Here is a 24,930-nt window from a genome sequence, read left to right as displayed (position 1 = left end):
ACAGCCTGTATTTTATTACCTGAATGGGAGGGGTAAAGAAAATGGAAGAAATATCTGGAAGCCCGTTTCCCTAGTCTGACTTGCTCCAAAGAGCCCATGGGTGTGAGCCAGCCCCGAGTGGCAGTGGGCAGAGTGAGGCAGAACAGGGCGTGTGGCTGCGATGCATAGTTCATTTGTAGACTCACACACTGGCTTAAAACGTTCCAGGATCTGTAGACATTTGGAAACATTTGTAAAACAGCCAGGATATTCGTAAACATGTGCCACTGACTAGAAAGGCCATTTCCTCCTGTTAGAAACACCCACAGGTGTTTACAAAGCCAGTAATGGTACTTTATGAGCTAGTTGAGATGCTAGTAATTTTCCTGTTAGTGCATAAATACTTGAAATGTCTTGTATTACAACAGCTGCTCGATGAGATATCCTTTGTACCTCTTTTCTCCCCACTAGCAGCAGGATGTCCTGAAATTAGGGGACTTTGGGTCCTGCCGGAGTGTCTATTCCAAGCAGCCATACACAGAATACATCTCCACGCGCTGGTACCGGGCCCCCGAGTGTCTGCTCACCGATGGGTTCTACAGCTCCAGAATGGACATGTGGAGCGCCGGCTGTGTGTTCTTCGAGATTGCCAGGTAGAGCTGAGGCCAGCCCCGTGTCCTCAGGCAGGTCGCACAGCGCGGGTTCACTCAGGCCCTGCCTTTACAGTGCAGATCTTACAGTCAGCTGGTGCTGTGGTTGGGTGTAACTTCACAGAAAATGGACGTTTTGTCCACCAGTTACTGCTCTCCTCCCGACACGCCTGGGCCTGGGCCAGTGGGCTCTTCACTTGGCTTCATCAGTGAAACGACTGATTACTGAGTTCAGGAACTGAATAGACACGTGCTTACTGCCACCCATGGGGCCCACCATGGGAGGGGTGAGCAGGTGGCCCCTGGGGCCTACCCTAAGAGGTACAGTCTATCAAGGTGTGAGGGTGAGCCACCTCCTGGCACAGCCGGACTCTAGAAAACCCCCGTCCTCACCATCCTCCCAACCCCCACACCCTCAGCTTCACCACTGGATGGATCAGGGGCATAGGGAGAAGCGGGGAGGTGAGTAGGGTGTCAGGTTGAAGGAGCCCATGCAGGGGGTGAGGCAGCACCACCCTGCTCACCGTGGATCCTTAGGGAGGGGGCTGAACTGAGCATCTGGGTGGCATGCAGCAGAAGTGAGAGCCCAGCTAGGCGGCGCCCAGGCGGGCTGCTCCTGCCTGCCCCACTGACTGCCTCGTAAACCAGCTGTGTGCGCACTCAGGGCACGCCTGCTTTTGATTCTGCATCATTCGTCGTGATAATTGACTTTGGTATTTTTGGAAAGCTGAGTGGCAGTTTCACTGAAGCTAAAAGTGCCAACAGACAATCCTTTCTCAAGTGCTAAAACAAAACCCCTTGAATTAACTTGGAAAGGTGTTAAAGGACTTCAAGGTGAAGAGCCGGCCAGGACGAAGGGGACTGTCCTAACCACAGCCCCTTGTCACACCCTTCCAGTCTGCAGCCCCTCTTCCCTGGCGCCAATGAGCTGGACCAGATCTCAAAAATCCATGACGTCATCGGCACACCTGCTGAGAAGACCCTCACCAAGTTCAAACAGTAAGTACCTGTGCTCCCAAGAGTCCCATGTAGACTTGTCCCCCTGCTGGGGCTGGTGGCGGGGCCAGGCAGTGCTTCTGTTGCCCTTGCAGCCCCTTAGTCCACTTGGGTCCCTGCTGCTGCTGAAAGGGCTGCAGTTTGTTGGGGCACCCCGGGGGCCTGGGGGAGCTGTCCCTCAGCATCACGAGAGCTCTTACCACCTTGCCGAGGGCCGGGCAGTCCGCTTTTGTCACCGGGATACTTACACAGGACTTAGAGGCCTTTGGTTCCAGGCACAGGCTCTGGCAGTGAGGGCTTTGTGCCTGGCCACCCACATTGCTGGCCACACGGACACCTGACCAGGACTCCCCTGGCTTTTATTCTGGTCAAAGATGGAGCTGAGGCCAGGAAGTGAGGGCTTCCAAGGGAGGGCCCCGTGAGCTTAAGGGGGTGGGCAGGTAACTATTTTGGATTCTTTTTTTAAATTTTATTTCATTCTTCTCTGGTGGAAATGTGATATTATTTCTTTAGAGGAAAAATCATTTCCTTTTATTTATATCATAATAGACTTCACATACACCCCCCTTTTTAAAATAGCCTTTAGTTTAGAGCAGTTTTAGGCTCATAGCAAAACTGAGTGGAAAGTACAGGTTCCCTGTAAGCCGCCTGGCCCCTCACAGCCCCCACCAGCCTCGGCACCAGAACCTGCACTGACACGTCGTCATCCCCCCAAGTCCCTTTTCTGTGAGGGCCCACTCGTGTGTTGCCCGTTCTGTGGGTTTGGACAACTGTAGTCCCACCCCCTTTAGGTCACAAACCGTCGCCCTCAGTCAGGTCCCTGTAGAGTCATGATGGCGACCCGCTTGCATAGTGGCGTGATTGTTTATTGTCATTGGGCTTTTAATACAGGTCGAGAGCTATGAGTTTTGATTTTCCTTTTAAAAAGGGGTCAGGAATACCTCTACTGACAGCCAGTTTGTCCCCGCAATGCCTCTCCCTCCTGCATGCAATGGTGACCTACGACCCTGATGAGAGAGTCACGGCCCAGCAGGCCCTGCAGCACCCCTGCTTCCGAGGACAGAGGTAGGCAGGCCAGGCGCCCTGGCCCGTGCGTGTCAGGCGGGTGTGGGAACAGCTCCCTCAGTCCTGTACTGGGCGGTGCCTCTTGGAACACCCACCTCACCCTTTTCTGGTGTCCCCTCCCCAAAGGAGGCAGCTGGTGGCCCCACGGCAGGGCAGGCAGCGCGTGGCGAGGGCTGTGGGGCTGCATGCAGGGCGTGACTTTGCTCCGGTCCTTAAGTGTGAACGGGTGGACTCACAGTGAGGTTTGAGAGCACGCTGGGGGCACCTGGCATTGGAAGTAAATGCCCTGAGGGCGCCTCTGTGTGTGTGTGACCGGGGAGGTGACGTCTGACCCAAACCCCGGGTCACTGGGCAGGGGAGCGGGCCTGTGGCAGGGCTGTGCTCGCGGTCCACAAGCCCTCTGCTCCCGGCCGAGCCCGTCAGGCTGAGACAGTGAAGGAAAGGGCCCCTCATAGTGGGTCATGTGGAAAGGAAGAGGTGACAATGCACATGACAGACAAACTTGGAGACAAAGCAAGCAAGCAGTGGTGCTGTGGGTTCTCAGGGATGTCCCATTCTCTTTTCCTCCCCGACTTTAGGGCAACTGAGAGGCAGGCTCTGGGCAGCCACGGAAAAGCTTTCTTCCCAGAGTGCCCTGAGGCACCGGAACCACTCGGTAACAGGTGGTGGATTTCAAAGGAGGGCAGAAAGCAGGTACTGACTGAATCAGTCAGCTGGACAAGGGGTCACAGCCGGGTGGGACGCCCGCAGGTGGCCTGTGACTCTGATTAGGACACCACCTGTGAGGGCCTAGGCCTGACACCACGCCAGATGCCGTCCCCAGGTGTTAGGACACGGGAGCCTGGCTCTGCCTGCTCCACCCCCCACTTCCACTCATCACTGAGGGTCAAGGACAACAGGCGGTGGGAGCAGGCTGGGCGAGGGGAGTGGGGTTCTTCCAGCACAGGGGCAGGTTCTGTGCCAATGCGCCTCACAGATGTCACCTCCTGTGTCCTCAGACCGACCCTAGCAGGGGCACAGAGACACTAAACACAGTCCCAGGTGCCAGCTAGCCAGTGACAAGTCCCAGCAGTGCATGCTGCCTGCTCGGCCACCACCCCGTGAGCCCAACAGGCCCCAGATAAGCACTCTGTCCCACCACAGATGGCCTCACACACGTGGGTTTAGAGACGATGGCTTCATTTGGCAACATCCTCACCTTTCTTTGCACGTAGCGTGTCCTCAGTCCCACCGCTGTGACTGTCCCAGGGGCACCAAACTGTGATAACTGTGCCCTTCTAGCATTCATTTTTCATTCGTCCCAATATTTATTGAGTGTCACTACTGAGGATGCAGATACGTCTGCTGCCAGGCTGCTTTCCAGAAATCTAGGCTCATATGTCTGCGTGAAGGCTCCACTGGTGTTTCTAAAGGACAAACTTGTTCAAACCCGATCTCCCAGTCTTTTCCCCCAAACTTGCTTTTCTCCCCTCGCCTTGCCCCAAAGGCACAGGCAGCTAGCTCCCCTTCGGCTGTTCAGGCCCCAAATGTGGACACCCCTCCCCTGGCCTGAGCTGCCCTCATTTTGCTCCCCAGCTGCTGTCCCTGCTCAGCCTCCCCTCCCAGCTAGTCAGGTTTGTCCCCCATCACTCCTGCCAGTCCCACCAAAGCCTCAGCTGCAGTTGGAGCCTAGGCCCTCGCTTGTCTGGAAGGGCCACGGAGTGAGCATTCTAGGCTTTGCGGGCCAGAAGCTCTGTCACAACTGCCCACTCTGCTGTGGGCCCATGTGGGACAGTACGTAAACCAAAGTGTGGCTGTGTCAGTAAAATGGTGGACACTGAAATTTCAATCTCATGTAATTTTCACATGCCATGAAAAAACTTTCAACTACTAAGAAAGGTAAACCCATTCTTAGCTCCCCAGCTGCACAGAAGCAGGCGGCAGGCGGATTTGGCGGACCTCGGGGAGTCAGAGCAGGAGGTATCCCCCTGACCTGGGCCTGGGGGCGCTGCGCCCTCCCCAGGTGGTCCAGCCAGGCCCAGGGGGCAACCCAGGGCTGGGCTTAGCATGGGGCCTGAAGTGCTGAGCCTTTGCCTTCCGCTGTGGGACTCTAGTGAGCGGTCACCTCCCTTCTGGGCGGCTGGGGCACTCAAGGTCCAGTAACTGTGTTAGGCAGAAGTGGCACAAAACGGCCTCCTTTGATTTTCCTCCTTTCCATGGAGGAGACACCATGGTGGCTCAGCTGACCTGTGTTTTGTTTCAAGCAACAGCCCCTAAAGCAAGAGGGGGACCGTCCCAAGAGACAAGGACCGGCCTGCCTGACAGAACTCCCCAAACTGAAGCTCCCAGGCGTGACGAAGCTGTCGTACTCCAGCCCGGTGCTGCAGTCGGTGTTCGCTCCGGGAGGGAGCTGGAAGGTCCCGGTGCTGCGGCCCCTGAAGTGTGTGGGCGCCAGCCAGAAGGTAGCCACCTCACTAGCTCCCTCAGCGGCCGCTCCTACAGCCCTTGTGGCCCCCACTGAACGTCTGCCGCTTCCCTCACCAGGGAGACGCGTGGAAGGATGCGACGCCTGACGTGAAGCACTACCGCCTGCCCGCCATAGGGAGGAGGGGCGGGGGTGCTGAGCTGCACGTGCCACCCACCCCACAGTGTCACAGCAGGCGCTGGGCCCCGCCTGCCACCTGAGACGTGGATGGAGGTTCCAGGCAGAGGCGGGCTTCCCAAGGGCGTCCTGCAGCATGGAGCACACCAGCGGTCACCGACCCGGCCTGGAGCAGGAAGTGGACCCTGAAAGCAGCCGTGCTGTATTTCCACTCGAGTACGTCTGTAAAACCGCCTCATTCTAAGGTTTTAGTTCACTTTCGTAATGTAAAAATTTTGGGCAGGAGTATTTTGTAATGTTTTATATGAATCCCAACAGAAAGTCGAGTTTATATTACATGTTATTTAGGCTTGGTTTCGCCGCTTGCTCTGCGTGTTGCGCCTTGAGTGCATCCCCTGGTACTGTGGCGCGTGACTGCACCATACTTATTAAAGAGCCATCGCGCAGTATTCCCTCTTAATGTCGTCCGAGTTACCCGGGTCCTGACCTTTCAGTCCTTTGTTCTAGCTTTTGTGACCATCCAGGGGGTGGTCTCATTGGGAGGACACGCTTTGGTTTCACTTGAGAAACAATTGGCGGATGAACACAGGCTTGTGCTCGGTGCCCTCGCTGCCCCCCAGGGAGCCGCTGCTGGCCAGGTGCCTCCGAGCACGAGGGCCGGTGGGAGCGCCAGGCTTCGAGGTGGCCACCTGGGTTTAGCTCCCGAGGCCCAGCTTTCTCCTGGGAGTACCCAGCGCTGCCTTCTGCCGGGCTGCGGGCAAGCTGAGCTTTGTTTCCAGGTGCCAACATTGAGTGGGGCACAAAAAGACAGCAGTTTCCCGGGGAGCTGGTACTGGGATGCACAGGGTGTTGCCAGGCTGCTGGGCAGAGGGAAGGCCCTACTAAGCTCCTTCTTGTTGGGGTGTAACCTGATCACGGAGGTTGCTGCTTTCTCGTCTTCCCCACTTAATGCCCAAAGCGAATTCCCTGGCTTCGTTTCTCATCTTCTTGTTCCCTCTTTTAAGACAGATCGGTGACACCCTTCCATATGCTTGCTGGTGGCCACCACCTCCGGCCCACCTGACAGGTGCTGAAGCAGCACCGGGGGTGACAGCACAGCTGGGCCGTGGGGGGTGGAGTGGCAGCCACAGGAGGGGCAGGTTCAAGACCAGCAGTGAGGCTCACGATGACATTCAGAGCTGGGTGCACATGGGGAAGGGTTGGAAAGAGCTTCCTTCTAAACCCATTTGAGACTCTGGTGGGGCCCTCAGGGATGCCCCACTGTTGAAGTGGCACTGGAGGGCAGGATGGGCATCCGTTCTGCCTCTGCAGAAGGTTTGGGAGTTCCAGGTCACACGGGAGCTGAGACAGTTTCACAGGGAAGCGGCCAGAGACAGGGTGCTGGGAGCCGGTGCTTGGGCCGGAGGAGGGCTACCTGCAGGGCGCTGGGCCCACGCTGAGTCCGGTGGGTGAGGCCACTGGAGAAGCAAGCCCCAAGGGGGTGGTGGCTGGCTCAGAGGGCATACTCTGCCCTTGAGAACTGGCTCCACGTGAGGGCACATGTAAGAACTAACAAGGATCTGTGTGTTTAGGAAAACTGTTCACCCATCAGTGTAGACAGTTTGAAGAGGAAATCTGTAAAGCTTTTCTGCACAGCTTCTTCAGAGAACAAACTTTGGATGCTGGTTTTTTGGACACCAGCTGCCCTTACTCTCCAACAGTCGTCACCCCATGGTGGGGACAGTGGGGTTGGGGGGCTCTCTGGGGCAGGCCAGGCCCCAGAGGGACCTGGCCTGTCCACCAAATGAGGCCCTTTTGGTTTCATGTTGCTCTCTGAGGCAGTATCGGGCTAACACACCAGGCCCAGCCAGGGCCAGGCCCCACAGTGGGCAAGTCGCGGCGCCTGCCTCCGCGCAGGGGCTGTGGGCGCTCTGGCCCACGCCGCCTCGAACGTCAGCTTCACAGGGGCGAGTCCGCCTCCCGCAGAGGTGGAGAGCAGGGCTTCCTGCATGGCTGGGTGGCAGCAATGGCGCCTGGCTCTCCCTGTGCCTGCCTGTGGGCCAGTGCTGGTGGCCAGGGCTTAGAGGGCACAGGAGGCCACCTCATCCTGCTGCCAGGGCCCTGGCAGAGTCTCTGCCCACTCCAGACTGGGAAGAGAGCGAGGAAAGCAGTGAGGCCACTTAAGCCTTTTAGGGCAACGCTGTTAAATGTCTCCCAAACCACTTGAATTGTCACCACGGAACTCCAGAAAGGGAGGGGGCCGAAGTGTCATGTCCTCCACCACCACCCTGTCCAGTCCGTTCATTCCTCATGTTTCTGGAGCACTGCCGGGTGCTGGGCCTCCTGAGCGTCGCCAGAGAGGACGTCCTGGGCCGAAGCGCACAGCCCAACTGCTCCTGAGACGGGGCTGGAGTGCTGGTCGGGGGCAGCGCGAGGAAGCAGATGGCTGGGTCCTGGGACTGCCACTCCGCGGTGATGACATAAACCTGCTCCAGTGACCTGGGCTCTGCCACCCCGTGGCGAGGGCACAGCTGGGCCTGTGTTCTCTGGCCAGGACCCACCGCTGGCCAGGAGGGCAGCCACAGGGGCACTGAGCTGGACCCCGCTCTCTGGAGCGCCTGCCTCCTCTTGGGTTTGCCTGGACCTGTCCCCACGCATGGGGTGTGCCCTTGCCCACTCCAAACGTGGAAGAAAGCTCAAGGCAAGGAGGACACGTCACAAGCCAACCACACCAGGTGAGCTGAGCGACTTCAGCTCCGTCCAGGCTTCTGAGGGAGGGGGAGGCCAGCCTGGGTGTGAATGCTGTGTGTCGTGGTGGTGGCGGTGGGGGGACAGTTACAGCACAGCTTGATTTGGGAAACAGTCTCGGGCCAGTTGGCCAGGGACCCATCTTAGGAACAGAGCCATAAAAACAAAGATTTGTTCCCAGCACAGATGCATCTCCGCAAATGGGGACACACCTGACAGCTCAGTATAGCTGTTGTCAGTGGCGAACTGCACACCAGAGCCCGACAGAGGGTGACAGCCCGCCTCGGGCCACGTGAATCTCAGGGCCAGTGAAAGCCATGGGGTCACCTGAGCAAACTGCTGGGATTTTAACACATGGAGCCCAGTACACCTCCACTTGTCCCTACAAATAGATGGGCGGTGCGCGGGACAAGGCGACGGCCCCAGAATCCTGGACTCAGTTCTCTGGTCTCCAGGAAGTGTGGCTTCCTGGTAGGTACTTCGGGCCCACGGGGGTGGCTCTTGCATGTAACTGACAGCACCCAGACAGCCGGGCTTTGACTAAGAGGTGCCGCACATCAAACCCCCTAAAATGTGCTGGCACTCTGTTTTAGCATGAGGCCATCTGGAACGTGTATGGTCTGTAAATTCTGATTCTTTCCCTTAAAACAATGGCGTGTCTTAGTGTTTCGTAGTCACCTTTCTGGAAGGCTCACCCCGCAGCGCAGCCCTGCCATTGGGTGGCCGAGATGGAGTCGGCTGTAGCCTCTCCTCTGGGGACAAGCGAGAGCTGCGCTGGTGAGCACTGTCCTGACACAGGCCCACCCCCCTGCTGCCAGTCACATAAATGGTGACAATAAATGGCACCCCTCAGAAGGTGTGCACGCCCCTTGTCTAGCCTAAATCACTTAGCCATGCCCCAAATTTAATGATCACTTAGAGAAATGTGTCAGACACTTCATGATTTAGTCCCCAAACCAAAGCGCTTCACACAGTCCAATGGCAGAGGATTTCTGGCAGTCACACGACGCTGCACTTCTAGCGACCTGCAGCGTCTGCAGGCAGGTGTGGGCATGACCTCCGCTCAGGTTAACATGAGCGGTTCCAACAAACAAAAGGGCCACGTGATTTCATTGGCCATTTCTCATCACCAAGTAGTTAAGAAAACATGGCAGTGACCGAGTCACGTGTGGTCACGGGCTTTCAATGACAAAGGATGGCTTCTTGGACTTGGAGCTGGAAGGAAACGGGCTGAAACTGCAGACTGCACACATGGGCACGTTCCCGAACAGTCGTCTCAGACCAGACTGACTGACGGAGACGGCTTCACGGGGTGTGGTCTAAAGAGTGCAAAATAATTTTTACCAAACGTTTACTTCAACAAAACTTACGTTAAAAATTGAGCCAATTTAACAGAAGATAATGGTATATGCAAGATCGTTTTAATATTTTTTATGAGTTAGAAATATCACTCTTAAATGATGAAAATTACTAGTGAGGTGACCGTTTCCTGTTATACATGATACAGAGTTGATTCACTCCACACCTTGGAGGTCCATTACAGCCACATTCAAAGTAGTTTTTTAATAGCATTAAACTATTTTAAGTGCCAACAATTTTTAAAAATCAGTGATTGCAGCATCTGTCCCCTGAATTCTGCATTTAAGTCCAAAGGTCACTCGGGTGCGCTGCAGGTTGTCTTTGATCGGCTGAGGTAAAAAAAATCCATGCAGAACCAGACTGAGGCACTGTTCATAACAGTTGGATGTAAGGGGATTTCTTGTCTAAGAAACATTTTAATTTACACTATGTATATATGTATATATCTTATAATAGATTTTCATGACATTGAATTTTAGGGTAAAAAGCAAGAAAATCTCACGTGTTTTCACTGCAGCCCCAGAAGAATGATTTAGAATGAAAACAACTTCTTTGGGTGAGCAGTGAGCGCCATGCCGAGCCCTGCCCTGAGGGGCTTCCCCTTACAACTCAGGTGACACCTGCCTCCTGCGAGTGTCTGCTGCTTGTGGCTCCGTCATCACTCCCTCAAGACCGTGTCCAGGGTGAGAATTTTCAAGCAGTAGTGGGGTCACTACATTACAGTTCCACCCGGAGAACTTGCCTGGTTTGGGGATGACAATAGACCCTGCAAACAAAGCAGTTTACATTAATCCAGCAAAACACTGGACATCAGAAAAGGTCAGACACTGTCCTTCTTCAGCGGGTTCACGTGATTGAAATTCCCTTTCTGTCGGCTTGGACCAGAGCTAACATCCTCCATCTCACCCACTTAACCCCTGGTTCAGTGCCTTCCTGCCACTCCTCCCTCATCAGAACCCACAGGGCTCGGCCTGCCTGTTCGTCGGGCTCGCTGGCGATGATGTGGGCCCTCGGGGCCTGGGTTCTTTGGGACATTATTGTCCCAAACGTGAGGGGCACCTTCCAGGGGGGTCCTTCACTGCCTCCCCCAAGGGCTGCAGCTCGCTGAGATGAGGTCCCCGTGACTCCCACGCCAGCTCACCAGAGGGGCCCAGAGAACTGCACACCCAGCGCCCAGGGCTGGGTCACCTCCAGCGACAGTTTAGTAGCACTTGGTGAAAGGCATTTCCTTCCTAAGGGGTCTCACTTTGTCTGGTTGGGTGTTGTGAGGATGGCACCCCTCCAGCTTGAGCGCCAGCATACAGGCCTAGCGGGTAGAAAAAGGAGGCCCTGGGCCATGGCCTGCCACTTGGCAGGGGACTTGGGGAGGGGCCCTGGTGCAGTTAAGAGGTGGTGTGTGCCCCTTTGGGGAGCGCCTTCTGAGAGACACTCACTGACTTGTGGTGATACAGGCCTGAGCCCAGGTAAGGCCGAGGATGGGGCGCTCACTTCTGTGGGCTTACCCCTGGGGCGTGCAGTCCCGCCGTTGGCATTTGTTTATGACTTGTTCTAAGGTTCCCATAGCGCGGTGCTGACTGAAGCTGCGAAGCCTCGGTCTGCAGACACACTGGAAGATGCTGCAGTTGGTTAGTGCTGTTTATGCGGGACGAGCCTCAACTCGGAGCAAACCCGGCTGCTGGCCACCTGGGCCCCCGGGCGTGTGTGGAGACAGGTGAGGGCTGCCGACCTGACACTGGCCTTCAGTTCTGCCCGCTTTACTGGGGGCAGCTGGAGACGTGCGGTCCCACTGCGAGTTGTTTCCCAGCAGGCTGCTGCCCCGAAACAGACCTGTTAACGTGGGCTAGACGAGCACGCACGGAGCCAGTGGATGTGGCCCTGGGCCTGCTCGGACCTGCGGCTCTCCTCCTCGGGCCCGGGGCGCACGGTGTGACCCAAACCCATGGAGACCGCAATCCAGACGGATGGCAGCTCTTGGGGCCCCAGCCCCGCCTCGGTGATGGCTGCGTGCGGAGAGCCTCAGCGAGGCCCACGAGGGCAGTCTGAGTGGGCACACGAGTGCTCAGCCCACACAGTCACCCACACCTGAAGACGGAAGGTGATTGCGGTTAAAGAACGTGGTTTCCACGAGGGATGGGATGTCCAGAAACTGTCAGATCTACAGAAGGAAGAGGCCGAGAGAAAAGTACTCTGCTCCTTCCTGCAAAGGGGGAGCAGTAAGCCACCCCGCATGAGGCCTCTCTTTCCCACCCCCACCGCAGCACTTCTGACAGCGGTGACACAGGTATATAGACATGAGGGGCGCTGGAACCCCCCAGCCCACCCCCCGACCCCAGAGGGACGGTCGTATCACCAGGCCAGTGCTGTCCGCTATAGGGAGAGTGCGAGCCACACGTGGCACTTAAAATTCCAGTAGCACATTGAACAATTTAAAAAACAGGTGAAGTTAGTTTTTATATTTTATTTAACCCAATATATGCCATGTTATCATTTCAGTATGTAACCAATGGAAGTTACTAGTGATGTATTTCACGTCCTTTTTTAGGTGAAGCCTTTGGGGCAGGCTGTGTAGCAGCACATTTGGGTTTGGGCCAGTCCCATTCCACTGCTCGGTGGCCTTGGTGGCTCGTGGCTGCCACGGTGGACAATGCAGGTCTGGCTGGCCCGCCCAGGCTCCTCCCCCTGCCTCACTTTCTCCAGTTCTGAGTGTGATGACCCTGGAGGACTTGGCCGCTTTCTTTGCAGTCCCAAGGGAAGGCGGGTTATGAGGCACAGAGGTGACATGGGTCCTAATGTCAGTGGGGACGGTCTCTACTAGCTGACCATCTCCCCACCCCTGAAAAGCCACCCAACCCTCAGGCTGCAGAAGGACCCCCACTCTTTCTATTCAAAATAAATGTACTCTGTTGGCTGAAGCCCAAATCCCAGTAGTGACAGCAGTGGGGGGGCCAACCAGGACCCCTCCCCCGCCCTGTCCCCGTACTGTCCATGAGGCCCAGGTTAGAAAGATCCTGAAGGTCATCAAAGTAAGCCCTTGTCCCCCAACCCTCTCTCAGCCCACCCGGGCTTGCCGCCCCCCACCCAGCCTGTGACTGTGACTTCAGGACCTCAGGAGCGAGCGAGGTAGTTGTGGGAGGATGTCTGGGCTGCGTGTGACTTCAGTGTCACACCCCGGCATTGTTCAAAGCCACCCTCCCCACCCCAGGCAAAAGTGCCATGCACGCCAGCCTGGACAGGTTTGACTGCAGGCTTCTCTCAGGAGACGATGCAGACAATGTCACGAGAGGGGGCTTGGCGCTGGGCGCGAGGGCTCAGGAGCCGTGCAGCTCACCGGTCGGCCTCCCCGGAAGGTGGCTCCTGCTCCCAGCACCTTCTAGCTCTAGGCTGTAAATTTTGCTTGTGATTTTCAATAACAGTAAAATATCCATACAATTTTATAGTGTCACCTAACATACTTTTAAGAAACTTGGGTATACAGAAATTGGAAATGCAGACCATTTTTTACACTTCTACATTGAGAAGTCATTTCACTATGACGAGTTCGTGTGACAGACGCAGCTGTGGGTGAAGTCAACCCAGCGGGCAGTGCCCTCCACCGGGGCACTGTGATGCACGTCAGAGGGAACGGCTGGGCCCGGGTGCACCTGCCCAGCCTGCTGAGCGCTTGGCGAGCAGGGTGCCCTGGCCAGGAGGACCTTGCCGCCGACCCTGCGTCTGCCAGGATGGCAGCCTCTCCAGGCCTCAGCAGGCCTACAGGTGCACGCAGAGGTGCCCGGCCCAGCACAAGGGGGCAGTGACCAGAGGCCAGCCACTTCCCCTGCCCACCTGCACGTGGGGACAGGTAGGGCCCGAGCCGCCCGCCCACCCAGGAGAGCACCTGGGCTCCAGGCATCTTTCTTGGGACGTCCACCGCCCGCATCCTCCTCAGTTACTCCATGGGAAGGACGAGCATTGCCCTTCGCGGCCGCGCTCAACAGTGTGGTCACAGCTGGTCTGAGCAGACAGCAGACGGCTGCCAAGTGAGAGCCTTACAAATACCAACCAAGCAAGATTCCTCCCGCCGAGACTCTAATGTCCTGCTAGCCCCCAGGGAGGAGGCCTGTTACAGGACAAGCAACAAATCTTGAATCTCATACTCAGTAAGCTGTTCTGTTCTTACCAGTTACCATCTTATTCCTGCTGGAAATTTCATTTGAAAATTACGTGATAAAATATCTAGCTCTTCTGGTTTGGGCTTGATTATAATTTATAATACTAAGCTCATTAAGCTTTGTTTCACAAGAAACGTAAGGAAAACAGTATTTTGGTTAAACAATTTACAGGAAAGGAACGTGTATCTGCTGGGGTGCTGCTTAGATCGCAAACCCTGACAGCAAGACCGTGGGGGCCAGAGGCCGCGTCAGAAGCCTTGTCCCGAAGTCTAGGCTCCGGCCAGGTGCCCCGTGTTCCCATCTCACTGGTAGACATTTGTGAAGCGATGCCTTTTAGGGACGGTACAAAACGATGAGAAAGGTCACCAGGCTGGCTTCCTCCAGGCCTGTTTCTAGCTATGGATACATTTCCCTGAACCCATCCACGAGAACCCCATCTTCCCAGCACCCACACCGCCACATACAAGAACGAGAGACCTGGACAGAGGAGCCACCATTTCACACTCAGGTGTGTGAGCCAACGTCCTCGCATGAAATGAACCAGGCTTAGCCAGTGGGTGGGGCACAGCCTTGGTCCGCTGGTCCCCACAAGGGTGTGGGGCTCAAAAGAGGTGCCCACCCCACGGCATTTCCTTGGGCTACTCCCTGCCCCAGACCCACTGTTCATAGTGGGCCTGGGACCTTGGTCCCTGCTGGACAGCTGACCATGTCCCTTTGTCAGCCCTGACCTGCTCAGTGACAGGTCACACTGAAGATGGCACATTTCCCCAAAGAGCCCACTCAACCTGGTCTCTAAAGAGAAAAGTCACCCGGAGAAAATGATCATGCTCTTTTCAGGCTTCTGGGGGAGACCGTGGGACACAGTCAGTTAAGGGCTCCTCTGAGAACCATGTGGACAGAGTTCCCTCCGGGCCCTCACCCGCAGCCCCCTGCGGCCGAATCCCGCTGTGCTCTGGGGTAGGAGGACTGGACCCCTCTTCTGTCCTAAAGCCTTTGTGGCCCAAGGCACTTCCAGGATTTGCCCATGCCAGCCGGCCATCCGGCCAGCCTCCCCGAAACCGGCCCACAGAGAGGCCGGTTTCACGGCCACCAACACTGAAAGGTGGCTGCAGGCACCGAGAGCCTCCAGATGTCCCTTTCATGAGACCCACTGGACCAGAATCATCTGTTTCCTTTGACGGCAGTCACACGTGGAGGAGGAGGAGACGGCTCTGAGGGTGCAAAGTCTGCGCCTTGTGCTCTGGCAGCTGAGATGAAGGCAAGACACAGGCTTCGGTGCAGAGGGCTCGGGAGGAAGCATGCTCAGGAAGATTCTGGAGTCGCTGAGACGCGCGGGCTGACAGGAGGGAGCTCCAGGCCCAGATGTGACAGGGAAGAGGGAGACCAGGGCCTGACAAGGGGCTGTCTTGGCCAGCTCACCTTTGCCTCACCTGACCCTGGGGCGTTGGCAGGTCCAGGCTGCACTTCTGAGCCTGATTCAGGCTGCAGGTACCCGGGCGCCTCAGGTCACGCCGCGGGACAGTGTCAACTGCTGCTCCCTCTGTCAGGGGCCCAAGCCCCAGGCAGGACAGCCCCCAGCAGCTCCAGGGCCCCCAGCACACCTGAAGCCCCGAGCAGGAAAGCAACGAAAGGCCCGAAGGAGCTCCTGGACCGACCGGCCGGCCCACTTCTCTCCCAACTGTGGCTGGGACACGGAGGCTGTGCTTGCCAAAGCCGCTCGCAGCCCAGGGTGACCCGAGGGTCAGCATCCTCACCAAACCATTTCACAGCTCGGCTGGAGTCGGGCCACAGTCCTTCTCGCGGACTCAGTGTCGTCGAGGGGCACAAAACAGTCCGTACCTTTGCTACACAGAACAGACGCTTCATCTGTAAGTTTCTGATGACGATAAACTCCGCGGAGGTAATAAGGTAGCAATTCCTGTCTGTCTGTTGTGTAAATAGTAACAAGGCCCTTAATTTTCCAGCATTACAGAGCTTTTCCTTTTTGTCTCATTGTGACTTTTTTTAAAGCTTATCTTAGATGTGAAAATGACTATGGAAAATTACCTACATTTATAATTCATTCACACGTTTATTTCAGGTCAGTATACAGAGGGTAACCCCAAAGTTCTTCTGAATATCAAGTATGTAGTAAGTTTCTAGCTGCGACAGTGACAAGGGGACACCTAAAAACCCAGGCAGTGAGACAGAAACATGATCTTAAAGCTATTACGTAACAATACTGGTATTTAAGCTCCATTAAGAACATAATTTACCAACATTTCACGTTAAGAAGGCTCTTTATGAAATTTATTCAAGTTGTCAAGAAATTAGATGAAAATATAAAAAAGGAAATACATATAAATTTTGCTTGTGATTTTCAATAACAGTAAAATATCCGTACAATTTTATAGTGTCACCTAACATACTTTTAAGAAACTTGGGTATACTGAAATTGGAAATGCAGACCATTTTTTACACTTCTACATTGAGAGAAGCCATTTCACTATGACGAGTTCGTGTGACAGACGCAGCTGTGGGTGAAGTCAACCCAGCGGGCAGTGCCCTCCACTGGGGCACTTTGATGCACGTCGGGGGGAACGGCTGGGCCCGGGTCCAACTCGGCTGCTCGTTCTTCCTCAGTCACAGACACAGACGTGGCCTCCGGGCTGGGTTGTCCAAAGCCTTCTCTAGCCCTCCCTGGCTCACCCTGCGGCCTCCCCCTCACACTGAGCTGCCTCCACCAGGAGGGCAGACATCTCCCTCTCGGTTCCCAATGGCCTCACCAACTCTAGTGCGCGTTCAGTCCTTGACAGTGTCTTCAAAATGCAGGACGCAGCCCAGGAAGCAGAGGCGTCCGGGAGAAGTGGCCGGCCGGCTGGCTGGCTGCCACGAGGACCTGGCTGTTAAGCCAGCGGAGCAGACAGCGTCCCAGCTGGAGGGACGTGGTCCTGCCATACAAACTGGAACAGTGGCAGCGCATGTTGTCCTCACGGAGACGAGACAGTAATCGTTGTCATAGCTTGTTTCTGCCGTCCCCTCCTCCGGTTTTCTGTCGTAAAGCATTCATCCTTAGTCTCAAGCCAGCGGCTCACTTCAAAAGTGCCAGAGGTTCAATCAGCACAAAAGACAACAAGATTCTTTACCACTGTTGATTCACCAAAATTGAGAACCTAACGAGTCTGCGCCTCCCTCTCACACGTTTGCTTTGAGAAGAAGGCCAGGCTTTCCAGAGCCGTCCACCTCCAGCCCTCTCGGGGGTTTTAACTCCCCTGCTCGGGCGCAGAGCTGAGCGGGCTGGGACTGCGCTGGCCAGTGGCTTTACAAGCCCGCCTCCCCAAAGGTCCAGCACAAATGTGGCCTCTGGAACTCCCGCGGGTTTCAAAGAGGCGAGGCAGAGCACGGTGACTGAAGGACCACACTGCACCCCCCCCACCCCTCCCGCAGAGGGAGCCGGACTCCAGGGCCAGCCAGGACTTGATTTCTGTCTCTGCTTCCCACCCGGTGAGTTTCCGTGCAGGAAAGCAGCAGTAATGCCTCCTCTTCCCACCACTTTCGTTCCAGAGGGTAGCTTAGAAAAGACATTGTTACTCGAGATAATGTAAGCTGACCGACTCTGAAATATCGCAATGAGGAAGCTCAGAGCTGGGGAAAAACTACGAACCACCCCTAGGCTCCTCTCGGTGGCCTGTGCCCCATCTAGCTGAGGTCAGGGCCCACCCGCTGTCCCCCTGCCCCCAGGTCTGTGGAGCAGGCCTCAGAAGCAAACCCGAGGGAGGAAGGAGGCGCCCAGGTGCCCCCTCCAGCCCTTGGCTCCTCAAGCTGCCAGCAGCTTTAGTCCTGGTCTTGGACCACACCTCACATTCTGTCCTCCTGACTACAGGACAAGGGCTCTGGGGGGCTGTTAAAAAAAGGGGCAGGCACCAGAGGGCCAGAGCGCAGGCGGAGCAAGGTGGCCTGCAGGGCTGGGAACCAGCCTGGGCCTCCCCAGCACCTGACAACCAGCAAGGGGGCCCCAGGCAGGGTACCTGCCTCACCAGCAGCAACAGGAAGAACAAGACTGGGACCAAGCCCCCAATCCCAAACTGCCCCAAACCTGGATTTTAAACCCGAAGGTGGAGGTGGGAGGTGTGGGGGGACATGAGCACCACAGGCTTGTCAGAGCCGGTTTTGTAAGGAGGCCCCCCCGCCCTCCACTAACAGGCTGCCTCCTAGGTAGGTCACCCTGTCGGCGCACCTGGGCGAGCCCTCTCTTAGGGCAGCCGGCAGCAGGTGCAGCTAAAGGGCAGAAGGAGCCAGATGCAGGTGCCCAGGCACTCGAGTGCGGTTCCTGGGGAGCGCAGCCCCACAGCTTCCTCCCCCCGCCCCGTACCCCCCCTCCCCGCGGCGATGCAGCGAGCAGTGCACCAGAACCCCCAGGACACAGACGCATCCCCATAAAGGCCACCACCCGGGAGGCGCCACTCTGCTCAGGCCACATGCAAAGTCCTGAGTTTTGAAACTGCATACTCCACGCCTCAGAAGCATCTGAAGGGAGTTTCTGAAGCAGAGCACGGGCAACTGCACGGGCGGCTGGGTCCTACGCGCTCCCCCACCAGACAGCACCTGGAGCCCGCGAAGCTGACAGGACATGAGGCTGCTGTGTGCGCTGCCTTAGACGGGTGAACATTAGGAACAAAGGACCACACCTTCGGTGGGGAGGACATTCCCACTGCCACGGGCTGCAATGCGCTAACAGTGCCACTCACCCGGGACGCCACTGCGGTCACAGGTAACAGAAACCGCTGGCATTACGGGGCTGACAGGCACAGGGGGACTGGGGGGGGGGGGGGGGGGGGCAGGCCGAGCCTACCAAGGAGGCCTCCATCAGCCAGTCCTGCGTCTTCACTTGCTGAATCGCACTCACTGCTCAGACCAGTGTAAATGCTCAGTACGTCCATATTTAATTCCAGAGGTATGCAAAACAAAAACAAACCTAACTGACCGAAACAACAAATGAGGTAACCATCATCTTGACACAAAACAGAGCTCAACGAACATCTCATCCATGTAAACACGGATTGGAAACTCCTCACATAGCCGACAGGAGCATAAGAAACTCCAATTAAATGCTGCAGTTTCCTAGGGGAACGGCGGGTCCCGTGGAGTCCGCACCCACTGCTCCCGAGCAGCCAAGGCCACCAGGGCCCAGGGTGACACAGGCTGGGTGGAAGTCCCTGAGGACAGAGCCCGAGAGCCATGCCAGCATCAGTGTCCCAAGAACAATCCCGGATTCACGACTGCCATCCAACCAGAAGACGGGGCGACCTGCATTTGTGCTTACCGCTGGGTAGGACAACCCGGACCTTGGGGACTCTGCCTGCCTGGGGCCTACAGTCAAGTGCCTTTTGGACCAAAACAAACAAACAAAACCAACCTCCCCCCCCCCCCCCCCCGAAAAAAGCAAAAGAAAACAAAACCTTTTCCTTATTGGAAAAGAACACAAGCAAAGCACATTCGACATGAAGGATCTGGGCTTACGTGACAAGAGGCACGTGGACACCTGCGGCTGGGCTCTGCCCGCGCGTCACCAGGACTGCCCAGTGACGTGACGTGGGTATTTATTTAGTGCACAGAATCTCAATCAAAGTGGTACAAACTGATTCTTTGAAAAAAGATGTTTATTAAACAATTTTAATTGTCATAAAATGACTAAAATGGGTTTTAAAAATTAAGGCTCTTCTCTTTCTGTGGATTGCCAGAACAATGTAAAAATAATATCAATCAACCCTGCTGAACGCTTTGTTCCTAAAGTTAAATTTCATAGATTCCTAAACATTTTATGATTAAGATAAAAAATCAGACTATAAATGACAATGGCCGTCCATACTGAACACACGCTCTGATCAGGTGTACAATATTCTAATTGAGTAGTTAGGCAAAAATATTCCAGTTAAAGCAGAAATTTTAATTTTAGCATTTTAAGTCATTGTTTCCCCACACTGTCATGATTTTCCTAAAATCGAAATAGTCTAATACGGGAACGCTAACCTTGGGACTCTATATACTCCCAGGAGGGTGACTGACTTGGCTGGCAAATAGCTTGATTATATTTTTTTAAACGTTCTAAGGTGAATTATCAAATGATTCAGAATTACATGGCATGCAGTATCCAAAATTATGGCTCTGATGCATTTAGATTTACATTTAGAAGAAGTGTCATTCACATTCATTGTACACCCCACCCCTCCCGCAAGGAAAACATGTCTACCTAGTCACGTTCTCGATCTGGCGCAGCGTTAAGGGTTAAAACTTACCACTTTACCAGGCCTTCCCCATGTGCAAATAAATCCCTCCTGACAAGCAGTGACTATACAGTCTTCAAGGAAAATTAACACCGTCAGTCTCTCATGTGCTATCTTTTTACAGATGAGCGGCTCTAACAAGGGCACGTCTTCCATTCGAGGACACAGGGGCGTCCCCAGAGTTTTAGCGGGGTCCGTTTTGGTTTTTGTGACTAGGTTCAGTTTGTCGCTGCTCTTGCTGGAAATGTGCCCCATGCTGTGGTTCCGCTTGTGGTCTTTCTCATGGTGCCGGTCCTTCCGGTCGTGTAGTGAGAGGGTCGCAAATTTGCTGACCCCAGAAGCGATGGCCCCGTCGGCGACATTGCTCTTGCTGCCGGCGCTGGAGACGGTGGAATGCGGGAGGCTGTTGGACCGCGGCAGGGGCGGGGGCGCAGAGTTGCCGGGTGTCGTGACACTGTTCCCAGTGCTTCCAGCAGGAGGGCTTGTGGCATTCATGACATTTGTGTGTGTCCTTGCTCGCGAGAGGGGCTGGTGAGGGAAAAGGATGTCTTCCGTGAGGTCCCACAGGCACAGCTGCGTGTCCTGGCCCACAGAGCCAAACCGGTAGGTGACGCTGACAGGGCGGCTCTCTGTGGAGTTCCGTTTGGAGAGCCTGGACTGTGTGCTGTTGGCTCGGTCTCTACCAAAGTGGAGAAGGTCCTGGAAGTCCTCATCGCTGCCACTAAACTCCATAGGGTCACTTTCTTCTACACTCGTGGTATAGGGATCAAATGCCACCACACTGACCCAGGACTTGTGCCCGTGGCCTCGCGCTATCACTCGGCAGTCTACAAAAGACCAGACTGTCACCAGGTCGTCCTCGCCCCCTGTCACAAGGTACTTGCCGTCCGGGCTCCAGCACACGCACAGCAAGCCTCCAAAGTAGCTTTTCATAGAGCCATGCAGCTCCACCGAGTCAAAGCCGAACACCCGCAGGAAACCGTCCTGGCTCACGCACGCCAAGAACTTGCCATCTGGGGAGAAAGCAAACTCGTTGAGGGCCCCCTCGCCCACCGTCCACTTAAGGAGAGGGTTCCTCGTGGATTTGCTCTTGCAAGTGTGCACGGCAAAGCTGTCCCCCTGCTTCAGAAGCTGGTAGTGGGGGGCTGCGGTGCCACAAGTGTGCTCCACGTTATACAGGTACATGGCCCCGCTCGAATGGGCCACTAGGAAAAGGCTTTCCGAACCGGGAACCCATTTGACACAGGTTACACGTGACTTGTCTATTAGTCTCTGTGAAGACAAAGAGAACAAGTTATCACAATGGAGAACAGTGGGTCTACTTTCCAGCAAGAAAGCTTGTCTGCAGCTCGGTGAGGGGGACAGTCCACCCGGGCACTCCGCTTTCTACCCCGCGGCCGGCCAGGCCAGCCAAGAGCATTCTGGCCGCTTGGAGAGTTACCGTGGAGAATGGCCCCTGGCTTTCACCGAGGGAGTCACGGCACTGGCGCTGGGACACTGGTGAGAGGGACAGCCCTGGGGCATGTGTCAGTTCGTCCAAGGAGGGTATGCGCCTACGATCCACAGCACCTCCGCCCAGCCTCCTCTCTCTGAGCACCCAGGAGACCCTCCCCGTCCTCCCAGGTTCCTCTGCACTTCAGCGTCCCTGTGAGTCCTGTGCCGACCACCCCTGCCCCTGTGCTGAGCTGCTCCCAGCCCCGCCAGCAGCACACCCGTCCCAGCTCGTCCCTGGAAGCTCCGAGCCTGCCTTCCTCAGACTTGCTGTCCAGTGTGCACGTCTACAAGCAGCTCCTCCAAGTCTTCCTGGGGACCAGGCCGCGTTAAAGAGGGAAACCTGATTGATTCAGGAGGACACGCCCCATCGCTGCCATGCTACTCCGGCTCATTTCTGGTCCACTGACCAACTACTTCTTTACCAGGCACAGATCAGGAGTCTCACCTTTCAACCCAAAAGAACAAAAAGCCAAAGTAACCACCACCCAAAGGCACGAGCACCTTCCCTGTTTACAGACGTGCCAGGGGCACAGGCACAGCACCTTCCACACGGCGGCCTTCTCTAGGCTGCCTGGTCCCCAAATCTCATCCCCAGAAAATATCCAGAAGGTCCCAAGTTCTTCGCCGACGCGCCTACTGTACCGCCAGCCACCACCTTGGAGCCCAGCAGACTCAGGGTGAGCAAGGCCACTGCTACCCCCAATGGGCTGGGATTCCCCAAACCCGCCAAGAAGCAGGGCGCCTTCTGCTTTGTCAGCTTTGTGCTGTGTCTGCTGTTATGTGCTACATTTTCACAGAAAAGCACAGAAAATGAATAGCAGTCTTTTCAAAGAGAGATTAATGAACCATGCAAGCTGCTGCAGAAAAGTCGACCCCAGAAGGCAAGTGGCTAACCAATCCCCAGTGGGGACAGCAGGAGGCCTGGTCGTGTGCAGCATGCAGGGCCCAAGGCCCGGGGACAGTGGCTTGGACAAAGGCCACTCAACAGCAGGTGTCACAGCCATAAGATGGCACGGCTGACCCTCTTAAATGAACAGAGACCAGGCTTGCTGGCCTTGGGGACACATTCCACATTTTCATGCCCCGCCTCCTCCCAGAATGCCTGGTGACGGGGCTCTAACAGGCACCTGACCTACACCGACAGCCAGCAGCATCGATCCCTACCAGCTGGCCACCATTTCTCCCACAGGATGTCACAGGTAACTTGCAAAGCCAGATCAGGGCTTGTGTTTTTGGGGGTCTGATCCCCAACCCATCAGACCTTGCTGTATCCACCAGGTCCAGGCTGCCTCTGCATTCCTGACCCCAAGGTGACTGGCCTGCTGGGTCGCCAGGCTCAGCACCCATCGGTGGCCTTGTCACGTGCCTGCCGCAGCTAACCCCGGCTGGGGACTGCACTGCGGTCCTCATCCTCACACTGGGGCTCCCAATTCCTGCACCCCACATTCGCCACAGCCACGTCAGTGCCCAAGGTCTCCCCACTGCTACTCTACCATGTGCAGAAAGCATTAACATAAAAACCTCCAGCACTATGCTTAGGAGAAAACTTTCTTTTTGGCTTTAACAAACACAACAAAAATAATTCTATTATAACTCGACATTGTAATACTGTCAAATGAAAACAGCCTGCTTTGTAACTGAGGAATGAAGCTGAATAATTATAGCACCATTATTAAACTCAGTGTTACTGGGGTGACAAAACACATTTAAGGACCTTACTCCATATTAAAAGCAGACACAAGGCTGTGCCCACGTTCCGCACCCTGCCAGGGCACCTTCACGGACACTCGTCCCACTCCAGCACCCGTGAACTGGGCAACTGCAAACCCCAAACACAAAAGGACCGTGGAGGCCACGCGCCATGGAAAGGGTTTCTCACTTGTCCCGCACCATGTGCCCAGGCCCAGGGACAACGTAGGCCTCACCTGGGGGACCGGGTCTCACCACAGCTGGGGCATGTGGCGACCACATCAGGACAGTGGTACCAACTTCCACCGAGGACCTACTGTGCATGCCAGGTACCGGGCGAGAGGCTCCGCACACGTGCTCTTCAGTGCCTACAATAACCCTGCGAGGTAAGCTGTCACGTTTTCTGACCAGGCAACACATTCATCACTCAGATCCAGTAGAAGCCTCACTCACACCGCCATCCTCCACTCCAGATGCCGTTCGCAGTCACTCCGAGCAGCCTCCTGTTTCTCTCTCCAGGGTGACTTCCTGCCTGCACCAGGATACGACATGCACCTGCCATCCTGCTTCCTAGCAGCCAGCCGCGTGGGCTGTCCGCACCTCTGCTCTCCCATTCAGTAATTCGTCTGGTACCTCCGTCTGCACGGGCACCGACCCACTTCCTGATTCTTCTGCAAACCTGCGGAGTATTCCGCTAGACAAACGCACTGCACTTTAGTTTAAAAGGCCCCAACCGACGGACACTTATTAGCAGTAATCACCTGGTACACACGGCAGTTTTCACCTGTTTGAGTATCACTTGCGGGATAAATTCCCAGTGGCATAGTGGGGTCAGCTTACGGATACTGCCAGATTACTTCGGTGGACGGTGTCACGTCTGTTCCCATCAACAGTGTAAGTAAGAGCAGCCGTTTCTCCGCAGGGAGCCAGGCATTACTGCCATGCTACCCACAGGAGGCAACAGAGGCTCAGAGAGACTGAGAACTTACTTGAAGTCCCATCTGCTCACACACTCACCCGCTCACTCGTGTTCACACACAGTCGGCCTTCACACCCAAGGAGTCAGCCAGCTGCAGACTGAAAATAACTGAAAGAAAGTTCCACTGCTGCTGACAACGTGTACTTGTCGTGAGGCTTACGGTGGTTGCTGGCTGCGTCTGGACTGCACACGTACAGACTTTTTTGTCATTGTTCCCTAAACAATACAGCATGACAACTGTTTACCCAGCATCTCCACTGTATTAGGTCTTACAAGTAATCTAGGGATAGTTTAAGATCTTTTTGCCATGACAGTCAGATACATCCGAATGAATATTTCCACCTGCTGACTGTGGATGAAAACTTCCAGAAAGGAAGTTTAGGAAAGCAGATGTATATTTGTCTGTATTTTTGTGTTTTTTTAAGAATGAGTAACAATAGGAAATTTTTATACATAAAAATGTCATTTGTATACAAAGCAGCTCAAATTATTATCAAATGCATAAAATAGTCAAAATATCAACTTTTTGTTTTTTGTGGATTTCTTGACACATGTTGAAAAAAACTTGAAATCAATTAATGTGAAAGACTGATTTCAATTAACTTGAAATCAATGTGAAAGAATTAAAGTACACGGGGATATGTGCGTAGGTCATCTATCAACACCACTTCATTTAAATCCATGGATTTTGGTCTCAAGTGGGGTCCTGGAACCACCCCATGGATACCGATGGACGACTGTATTCATATATCCACATATCCATCCATCCATCCATCCATCCACCCACCCACCCACCCACCCACCCATCCATCCTTTACTGAATGCATACCAGACACCAGGGCACTGATACAGCACTGATGAAAACAGACAAGATATCTCTTCCTGCGTGGATTTACATTCAAGTGGAAAGAGAAGACAATGAAGTTACAAGACCGGATGGCAATGAGTGCTGTGGAAAACCACCAACCAGGGAGAGAAGAGCAAGTGCCCTCACACAGGA

The 24,930-nt window shown here is 55.1% G+C and overlaps 2 protein-coding genes across 15 annotated transcripts in view; one reads left to right on the top strand and one right to left on the bottom strand.

Annotated features, from left to right (window-relative positions):
- Window positions 1-5,607, top strand: part of MOK (MOK protein kinase) — a 33,807-nt gene extending 28,200 nt beyond the window's left edge. The window contains exons 7-12 of one of the 3 annotated variants that reach the window (XM_074326913.2): window positions 451-632; window positions 1,527-1,628; window positions 2,517-2,690; window positions 3,269-3,383; window positions 4,940-5,131; window positions 5,214-5,607. In XM_074326913.2, coding sequence (XP_074183014.2) covers window positions 451-632; window positions 1,527-1,628; window positions 2,517-2,690; window positions 3,269-3,383; window positions 4,940-5,131; window positions 5,214-5,354 — 906 coding nt within the window. In that variant the 3' untranslated portion in view covers window positions 5,355-5,607. Of the gene's footprint in view, window positions 1-450; window positions 633-1,526; window positions 1,629-2,516; window positions 2,691-3,268; window positions 3,384-4,933; window positions 5,132-5,213 lie in introns of all 3 variants that reach the window. The other 2 variants (XM_074326912.2, XM_019747232.3) reach the window with 2 other exon arrangements.
- A 4,447-nt stretch (window positions 5,608-10,054) lies between these two features.
- WDR20 (WD repeat domain 20) overlaps window positions 10,055-24,930 on the bottom strand; it is a 55,983-nt gene continuing 41,107 nt past the window's right edge. For 9 of the 12 annotated variants that reach the window (XM_019747223.3, XM_019747225.3, XM_019747224.3 and 6 more), the window contains one exon: window positions 19,127-21,040. In XM_019747223.3, the coding sequence (XP_019602782.1) occupies window positions 19,763-21,040 (1,278 nt within the window). In that variant the 3' untranslated portion in view covers window positions 19,127-19,762. Of the gene's footprint in view, window positions 10,124-19,126; window positions 21,041-24,930 lie in introns of those variants that run through there. The other 3 variants (XM_019747229.3, XM_019747231.3, XM_019747230.3) reach the window with 1 other exon arrangement.

The sequence above is a fragment of the Rhinolophus sinicus genome, chromosome 3 (assembly GCF_057876585.1).
Source record: "Rhinolophus sinicus isolate RSI-liver-muscle chromosome 3, RSI-T2T, whole genome shotgun sequence".
Taxonomy (NCBI): domain Eukaryota; kingdom Metazoa; phylum Chordata; class Mammalia; order Chiroptera; family Rhinolophidae; genus Rhinolophus; species Rhinolophus sinicus.
The sequence above is the reverse complement of the archived record's forward strand: the minus strand, read 5'-3'. Positions and strand labels throughout refer to the sequence as shown.